Raw genomic sequence first — 10,021 nt, forward strand, 5'->3', positions numbered from 1 at the left:
AAACACTATTGATAAAATCCTGACATAATCAAGCTTCAAACTTTATTTAAGCAATGGAAATCTATTTTAATTATTGTAATGAATATTTCACATAAATAGTATATTACATTTGCTTATCTGTTTATCAACTGAAGACGTAAAATTCAAAGGAAAGAAAACATATTTCCTTTTGTAAGATTGAATGTGGTAGTATTTAGGGTCTATGAGATGTTCCTTTATGTTCTAAAGTTTCCAATAGTGTGTGCTAAATAAGCACAGCTTCTGAATGGCTCAAATATATGTACAGACTGTAGTAACTTGCCTTCTAGCAATCAGAATGTAAAAAATGACTAGCTCATTGTTTATGATCAAGACAGAAGTAAATGAGAATCTGAAGTAAGTTTCTTCATAATAAAAAGAAGAGTAGAGAAGCAAATAAATGTATTTGGTAGTAAGGTATGCAGTAAGCAAAAGAGAAAGAGTGATGAAGAAAGGGAAAGAAAGGAGTAAGTAAAAAAGAAGGAATGGAGGCAGAGATTTGTGTTTGTGGGGGCGTGTGTGTGTGTGTGTGTGTGTGTTTGTGTGTGTGTGTGTATATCCCTGTTTTGTGGGTGAGAAAGACAGATAAAGAAAGGACAGATAGGCAAAGATCAACACAAAAATGTTTTTCCTGTGGAGAAATTGAAACAAAACAGAATCAACATGGAAAAGGAATACATATTTTTATGATTGACATCATACTGTGTAGTGATGTCATATATATATAGGTATATACATATATATCTTGAACAAAGGAAATATGGAGTCAGAAAATCTTAAAATTGTGGAATAATTTGGTTAAAAAACAGATCATAAAATTCTAATATAGAAGCAAAATTATCCCAGACATGAGGACCTTGTTTATGCACTAAATCGAGGTGCTCAGAATGCTGGGAGAAGCTCTCAGGGAGCACATGATGCTCACATGCCTGTGGTTCCCACCCACCACCCAGGGGTATAAAAGGCAGCTGGCACACAGACACATCCAGACTCAACAATCCCACCTTCTGCTCCTGTCACAACAGTCCACTCCTGACACCATGTGCTACTACGGCAGCTACTATGGAGGCCTGGGCTATGGCTATGGAGGCCTAGGCTGTGGCTATCGCTGTGGCTATGGTGGCTATGGTGGCTATGGTGGCTATGGCTATGGCTGCTGCCGCCCACTGTGCTGTGGAAGATACTGGTCCTATGGCTTCTACTGAGGAGTTCCCTCCACTGCTGAGCCAATTGCCTGTGTCCTTCTGTCCTACTGCAGCTCTCTCCAAGTTCCTTCACATGAGAAATCACGGAATGTGTTCAGAAATCTCAGCTGTACATCCAACTCTCACGGAAAATCTAATTGAAATGCATTTGTTCATTTTGGCCCATTATTTCTCACTCGATTGTACGCTAGCTTGAAGAAATATTCTTTTCATTTTGTATTCTGGAGTAAAATGGGTCCAAATGGAAATCTCAATTTTTGGAAAACATAGATATTATTAAATAAACCATGTTTTGCATCCTGTGAATTTATAACGTTTGCTGTTGTTTTAGGAAGGATGGGATCAATGCACTGAAAACTAGAGGGGATATTATCTAATACAATACAAAATTATCTATTATTTGTAACAATCATTAAATTAAGTTTATTAACTAAGAGAAAAAATGGACAGAAATGTGCTCACTGAATTAAATGTACAACTGGATGAACAACTTGTGGAAATAACAAAAATGCCTTCTTTATCTCCTGTCATTTTGAATTGTAGAGAATAAGCAAAATTGTGTGCCAATTATTGGCACAAAATATAACCCACCTTGGGGAAAATAAACAAAAAGGATTAGAGAATCTTGATAACCCTTCCATGTCCCTAAATTAGTTTTTTTGTAGATAGAAGTTAAAGTTAAGAAATGTACGCATTATTCTGCCCATGTAATTGTAACCCCTCTGTACAGTATGTTCACAAAAAAAAGAAAAAAAGCACAAAAAAAGAAGTTAAAGTTAAAACAAGATTGTGCAGTCTTCTTTATTTTTGCTCTATTTAAAATATCTGAGATTCACCTGTTGCAACAATGAGAAGTACAAGTTGTCATGTCCAAAACGAACTTTACAACGTCGGGGGGGGGGGGAAGGGAGGGAAGGAGAAGGATTGGGATGGGGGGGAGGGGGGAGGCTGGGAAGGGATGTGAAGGGTAAACAAAGGAGGAGGCTGCAATGCTTGGTAAGAAATGTACGCATTATCCTGCCCATGTAATTGACTCCTCTGTACAGTATGTTCACAAATAGAATTAAATTAAATTTAAAAAAAATCTGAGATTCAAACTCATGAAAGTAGGAGATCATTTTCTTATATCTGTCTTACCCCATCACAAGTTGAGGATGCAATTCATTTTCAAGCAATAAGCAGTTACAAATGTTTACTTTTTATATTAAATCAGATCAGGGAAACAAATGTGTCCATTTCTATTGAGTATTCAAATAGACCTAAAATTTCTGGAGGTAGGTGTCTGAATGCTCTTTGTGAATGGCTAAATATTGAAGGTTTTTCCCAAATTAATTTTCCCAAAGTAATTATTCCAGTTCACATTCTGTTTCCAATAGTATTTCTAATTGTTCCTCATCTGTGCTATATTTAGGTTTTAAACAATTTTAGTTAATTTACCTAGTTATATATCTAAGTTTATAAACTTGGATATTGTTATGTTACCAACAGACACAAATATAGAATTGGAAATGCACACACAAAATTCTTATAGGTTTTCCTCATATATTTGTCAACACAATAAAAAATCTATAGACATAGCCTACACATATTTTCTGGTATCTTTTAAATCAACTCTACATGAATTATGATGCGAAAACAATGCAAATTCTAGGTATCTCTCTCTGTCTCTCTCTCATTCTCCCTCTCTCTCTCCCCTCTCACTCCTTCTCTTTCTCTGTCTCTGTCTTTGTCTGTCTCTCTCTGTCTCTCTTTCTGTCTCTCTCTGTGTCTGTGTCTGTCTGTCTCTCTCTGTCTCTGTCTCTGTCTGTCTGTCTGTCTGTCTGTCTGTCTCTGTCTCTCTCTCTTTCTCTCTCTCTCTCTCTTATCTATCTTTGGGTTGCTTCAAATAGAACTTTGTGCTTTGCCCAGGCTAGTCTTCTTATACTCCTCTGCATCTGGGTAGCTATAACTATAGATACACACTACTGCACCAAGACTGAATACAACAAACTTTCCGAGATACTTTAGTCATGGAAATAGACCTTTATACTGTCACTATATACAGTCAGTCCTGTCTTTGTTTACTACTGACACCTTATTTTTGGACCAAGTTAATAAGCATGGTGTCTTAAGAGAGAGAGAAATTCTGCCACATACATCATATGATCTCCTTCCATGTTACCTTTCATTGAAGATCAGGACTGGTAAAAATCTTGTCTGATGATTGGTAATTACTCCAGATTTGGTTTTAAATTTTTTCAGCTATCATCCTGTTCATAATCCAAGAGCCACAATCTTCAATGTGCTAAGACACTGTATGAATCTTATGTAAGCATTTATATTTCTGAAGCTATTTTTCCTTTGATAGTTCCCCAAAATGATACCAATAATTTCAATTTTTTCTATCAAATCTCTAGAACATCAAAAATAACCATTAGACTAGGGAAGTTTATACAAAATTGAATACAGGTTGATTCATTTATTTTCCAAATAAATAAATAACAGTTTGCCCAAAGTTATTTACCCCCAGACAATAGTTTAAAAGTCAACACTATTGATGAAATCTTAACTGGTATCACTCTTAACTAGCTTCAAATTTATTTGGACAATTGAAAATCAATTTTAAATACTAGGAAAAAGGTTCAGTATGTCTAACATATTATATGTGTTTATATGTCTATCCACTAAAGATGTAAAATACCAAAGAAAGAATTATATTTCCTTTGTAATATTCAATGTTGTAAATTTATAGCTATGTTCTATTAGATCGTCATTTATTTCCTGAAAAGTTTCAAATAATGTGCATTAAACAATGGCTCCTGAATATCAAGTCTCAATCAAATGTACAGATTGGAGCTAGTTGCCATCTAGTAATCATAACATAAAAATCACTATTTCATTGTTCTTGAACAATAGTGCAGTACATGAGACTCTAGATGAAACTTTAAAACAAAATAAGAAATGAAAAGGTGATAGGGGAGTGTAGTAGCAGGTTGTAGAAAAGAAAAAGGAAGAGCATTAAGAAGAAAAGGAAAGAGAATGGAATGAGTGACAGAGAAGGAATCAAGACATACACATATTTTTGTATGTTTGTTGTGTGAGAGAGAGTTGAAGGTGACCACAAATACTTTTCCCTATTGAGAATGGAAACAAAACATGGTTGACATCATACTGTGTAGTGAGGTCACATGCTGTGAATAAACAATATAGAGTCAGGGTAAACCTTAGGCTAGAAGAAGAATTTCGTTCATAAACTGATTATGGAATTCTGACATAGGAAGAAAACCATCCAAACTACGAGAGCCTTGTTTATGCACTAAATCTAGGTGCTCAGGATGCTGGGGGAAGCTCTCAGGGAGCACATGATGCTCACATGCCTGTGGTTCCCACCCACCACCCAGGGGTATAAAAGGCAGCTGGCACACAGACACATCCAGACTCAACAATCCCACCTTCTGCTCCTGTCACAACAGTCCACTCCTGACACCATGTGCTACTACGGCAGCTACTATGGAGGCCTGGGCTATGGCTATGGAGGCCTGGGCTACGGCTATGGAGGCCTAGGCTGTGGCTATCGCTATGGCTATGGCTGTGGCTATGGTGGCTATGGTGGCTATGGTGGTTATGGTGGCTATGGTTATGGCTGCTGCCGTCCACTGTGCTGTGGAAGATACTGGTCCTATGGCTTCTACTGAGGAGTTCCCTCCGCTGCTGGGACGATTGTCTGTGTCTTCCTGTCCTGCTGCTGCTCTCTCCATGAGAAATTTTTGAATGACTTCAGAAATCTTAACTATGCATCTACTATCAGAAAAAATCTAAATGAAATACATAGTGTTCATTCTAACCCATTAATTTCACTTGGAATTGATGATTGTTAAAAGCATTATTTTTTCATTTTGTATTCTGGGATAAAATGGGTTCAAATTTCAATCTGAATTGTTGTGAAAAGATATATTTTATTAAATAAACTATAATTTGTTACAAATATTGTTTCATATGAGTTTATAATATTTGCTATAGATTTTTGAGAGACGGGGTTGAAGTAATGAGAATCAGAGGAGAAACTTTCTAATATAATAGAAAAATGTTAATTATTTCTAACAAAAAATTAAACTAAGATTAATAACTAAGAAAGAAAATGAACAGAAAGCTGTTCACTGAATTAAATGTACAAATTAATGAGCAATTTTTGGACCTAATAAAAATTCCTCCTTTATCTCCTATCATTTTGAATTATAGAGAATAAGAACAATTATGTGCCAATCGTTGGCACAAAATATAATCCACATCAGAAAAAACCAGAAAGGATCATAGCACCTTGAAAACACTTCCATACCACAGAGATAAAAGGTTACCGATTTTCTTTCTTATAAATTAAATTGTTTTTTAATACTTTTTTATTGTAAAATACTGTACAGAGGGATTATAGTTACATGAGCAAGGTCATAAGTGCATTTCCTATCAAGCATTGTTACCTCCTCCTTTGTTTTTCCTCCTCCTTTGTTTTCCCTTCCTCCCTTCCCTCCCACCTCCACAACTAAATCCCCTCCTTCTTCCCCCTCCCTACCTAAATTGTAAAGTTTGTTTTTCCACATAGTGTCTTGTACATCTCATTGTTACAATGGGTCAACCTGTATTCCTATATAAGCATTTTTCCCATTCCCCTCCCCAAATTAGAAAAATGTATATACAAGACACAGGGTGCAACAATGAGATGTTCAAGTCGTTATGTCGAAAAAATGAACTTTACAACTTTGGCGGGGGAGGCGAGGGATGGAAAGGCATGGGAAGGGGAAACAAAGGAGGAGGCAACAATGCTTGATAAGAAATGTACTCATTATCTTGAGCACGTAATTGTAATCCCTCTGTAAGGTATTTTCACAATAAAAAAAAAAAGATGCAAGGCACTGACATCAAATACAGTGTGAACAGGGGCTATACCATGGGGGAGGAACATACAAATCAACAAAAAAAATCACATGGTACATTATAAATATGTTAGAAATGATAGCAAGAAAGAAAAAACCACTGTGTCCCTATCTTGGGGTTCATTTTGTTTAACATCATTTTATCTGGTCACAGGTACATAGCTTTTGACCTTTTCTGCTTGTCCCAGACATACACTGTTTATTGCAAATTAGGGAAACCATAGGACCTATTTGTCTTTGGGCCTGGCTTACTTCACTTAATATAATTTTTTCAAGTCTTTCCATTTCCTAATAAATGGGGCAATGTCATTCTTTCTGATGGAGGCATAGAATTCCATTGTGTGTTTATGTAATATATGTCCAAAATTCTTATAGATATTATAGATTTTCCTCATATATTTAACAGAAGAATAAAAAGTCTAACATATATAACTTACAGATATTTTCCTGTATCTTCTAAATCAAGTCATAAATGTCTTATGATAACAAAAGTAACATAAATTCCACAAAATATCCAGGATACTTACTTAGAGAATAGTGACATGATGATATATGTTTTCTTCTTTAATACACAGATAATTTTTCCCCAAATAGTTTGAGTTTACTCAAACAATAGTTGAGAAATCCAAGACACAGAAGGTTGAGTGTACTCATTTAATTGAAGGAAATGACATTCATGTTGAATAAAATGATCTCACTTTTAATTATGCCTCCATGCATTCAGTTTAGTTTCTCTTCATTATGTTTGCTTTTTATCCTGTTTGTGTGTGTGTGTGTGTGTGTGTGTGTGTGTGTGTGTGTGTGGTTTGTACACATGCTCATGAAAGAGAGAAATTGTGATGGTGAGATACAGAGAAATGGAACACATACAACACTGTCTTGAAATGTTTCCTGTTTCTGTGTACCCAAAAATTTAGACATCTGAAAATCAATTTATTTATCTAATGTCATGCAATAGTCCAAAATTGATCAGACTACCAATTATTGATAATATATCCAATTAATTTTTGCAATACTGGGAATGGAACTCAGAGCCTTGAACTCATTAGTCAAGTGTTCTATCACTTGATTCAAAGCAAACAGCCCCTCCCCACTATATTTTAGTTGTGTCAAACAGGATTGCATGCTTTTGCCCAGGCTAGTCTTGGGTTGTCTGCTCCAACTTGACATCCAGTGTAGCTATGATTAAAGGCATATGGTACCACAGCAGGCCTTCATAGAACAAACTTTTCAAAGATACTGTAATCACAAAAATATTCTTTTATTTTGTCACTAGATATAATCATCCTTGCCTTTGTCTATGATTGACACCTTAAGTACAAGCTATGTTACAAAGCATGGGGTCTCAGAAGAGAGATAATTTCTGGCACATACATCACATGATTCTCCTTACATCTTACCTGTCAGTGAATACCGGGAATGGTAAAATCCCTGTCTGATGACAGCTGATAACTCCATATTTGGTTTCAAAGTTTTCCAGATATGATCTCTAATCACCATTTCAGAGCCATAATCTTTGATGTGTAAAAACATCTATCTCCTACATACATTTCCGCTGGAAGTCCACATTTTTCCTTGAAATTTCCTCCAAATTCTATCAATCATTACATTTTTCTAACAAATCTCTAGGATATTATAAAATATCCATTAGAATAATAAATTGTACACAAAGTTGAATACAGGATGTTTCATTTGATATTCAAGAACTCATAACATTTTGCCCAAAGTTATTTACCAATAAATTTTTTTCAAAATCAACACCATTGATGAAATCCTGACTGACACAATCAAGCTTCAAATTTTATTTGGACAATTACATTATATTTTATTATTTTTATAGTTTATTGTAAAGGTGATGAACAGAGGGGTTACAGTTACATAAATAAGGTAATGAGTACATTTCTTTTTAAACAGTTACTCCCCTCCCTCATTTTTCCTCCTTATCTCTTCCTTCTCCTTCTCCCCCCTCCAGATTGTAAAGGTAATTTCCAATGTAGTGTCTAGTGAGTAGCATGGTTGCATTAGTTCACCCTTTGCCCTGCTATTCCCATGATTCCTTTTCCCTTCCACTGATAAACTTATATACAAGAAAAAGGGTACAGAAAACAACAACAGAAAGAAAAAAATAGTAATAACTACAGGCATGACATAGTAAGAACCTCTTATTTCCAATTCTTGAAGTTAATTTTGATACACTTCATTATATATGGTCCTATTCACTTAGTGATTGGTCTATTGTGATCCCCTGATAAGAATATCATAGATATATTCTAGTTCTTACAAATGAGAGAAACCATGCAACCTCTATTACTTTGGGACATATTTGCTTTGCTTAATATATTTTATTCCTGGTTTTTCCATTTCCTTACAAATGGGACAATCTCATTCTTGTTTATTATCAAAAGAGCAGTAGATGAATCTTTAAACTTCTCCAGACAGAGAAGAGTGGGAAATAAGAGTGTGTGGTAGTAAGGTATGCAGGAAGACAAACAGAAAGAGCAAAGAAGAAAGGGAAAAAGGAAGGCCCAAAGGATGAAGGAAGATTGGAGACTGGGATGTGTGTGTGTGTGTGTGTGTGTGTGTGTGTGTGTGTGTGTGTGTGTGTGTGTCCCTATTACATGTGTGACAGAGAGACAGAGACAAACAGTGGACAAAGAGAGAGACAAAGATCAAGACAAAAAAATTTTCCTCTGGAGAAAATGAAACAAAACTGAATAAAAACAGAAATAGAATACCTAGTCCCATGAATGACATCCTACTGCATAGTGATGTCATGTATATTGAATTAACTAGAGTCAAAGAAAATCTTAAAAATGCAGGAGAAAAACTGATCACAAAATCATAATATAAAAATTAAATCAGCCCAGCTATGAGGGCCTTGTTTATGCACTAAGTCGAGGTGCTCAGGATGCTGGGGGAAGCTCTCAGGGAGCACATGATGCTCACATGCCTGTGGTTCCCACCCACCACCCAGGGGTATAAAAGGCAGCTGGCACACAGACACATCCAGACTCAACAATCCCACCTTCTGCTCCTGTCACAACAGTCCACTCCTGACACCATGTGCTACTACGGCAGCTACTATGGAGGCCTGGGCTATGGCTATGGAGGCCTAGGCTGTGGCTATCGCTGTGGCTGTGGCTGTGGCTATGGTGGCTATGGTGGCTATGGTTATGGTGGCTATGGCTGTGGCTGCTGCCGCCCACTGTGCTGTGGAAGATACTGGTCCTATGGCTTCTACTGAGGAGTTCCCGCCACTGCTGAGCCGACTGCCTGTGTCCTGTCCTCCTGCAGCTCTCTCTTAAGTTTCTTCACATGAGAAATCACGGCATGTCTTCAGAAATCTCAACTGTGCATGCAACTCTCACAAAAATCATTTTGGCCCACTATTTTTTATTGGATTGTATGCTAGCTTGAAGAAATATTCTTTTCATTTTGTATTCTGTGGTATAATGGGTACAAATTGGAATCTCAATTTTTGCCAAAATATAGATATTATTAAATAAACCATTTTTGCTATAAATACTGTATCCTATGAGTATATATGTTTGCTGTTGGTTTCGGAGGGATGGGATTGATGCACTGAGAACTAGAGGGGATATTATCTAATACAATACAAAAGTCCCTATTATTTGTAACAAGTTATTAACTAAGAGAGAAGATGGACAGAAATCTGCTCACTGATTAAATGTACAACTGGATGAACAACTTGTTGAAATAACAAAAATGCCTCCTTTATCTCCTGTCATTTTGAATTGTAGAGAATAAGCAGAATTGTGTGCCAATAATTGGTACAAAATATAATCCACCCTAGAAAAAAAGAAAAAACAGGATGATCGCACCCTGAAAATTCTTCCTCTTCCATGTCACCAAAATAAAAGGTTACCAATA

General features: G+C 36.1%; 2 protein-coding genes across 2 annotated transcripts; both read left to right on the forward strand.

The window, feature by feature from the left end:
• Positions 1 to 1,058: 1,058 nt before the first annotated feature.
• LOC138831766 (keratin-associated protein 20-2-like) lies at positions 1,059 to 1,223 on the forward strand. The gene has a single exon (XM_070028803.1). The coding sequence runs from the start codon at positions 1,059 to 1,061 to the stop codon at positions 1,221 to 1,223; it is 165 nt and encodes a 54-aa protein (XP_069884904.1).
• Positions 1,224 to 9,191: 7,968 nt separating this feature from the next.
• Positions 9,192 to 9,374, forward strand: LOC138831767 (keratin-associated protein 20-2-like). Its single transcript, XM_070028804.1, has one exon. It carries the CDS (start codon positions 9,192 to 9,194, stop codon positions 9,372 to 9,374), a length of 183 nt encoding a protein of 60 aa, XP_069884905.1.
• The last annotated feature ends 647 nt before the right edge of the window (positions 9,375 to 10,021 follow it).

The sequence above is a fragment of the Dipodomys merriami genome, unplaced genomic scaffold (assembly GCF_024711535.1).
Source record: "Dipodomys merriami isolate MVZ:Mamm:240054 unplaced genomic scaffold, mDipMer1.0.p SCAF_2, whole genome shotgun sequence".
Classification (NCBI taxonomy): domain Eukaryota; kingdom Metazoa; phylum Chordata; class Mammalia; order Rodentia; family Heteromyidae; genus Dipodomys; species Dipodomys merriami.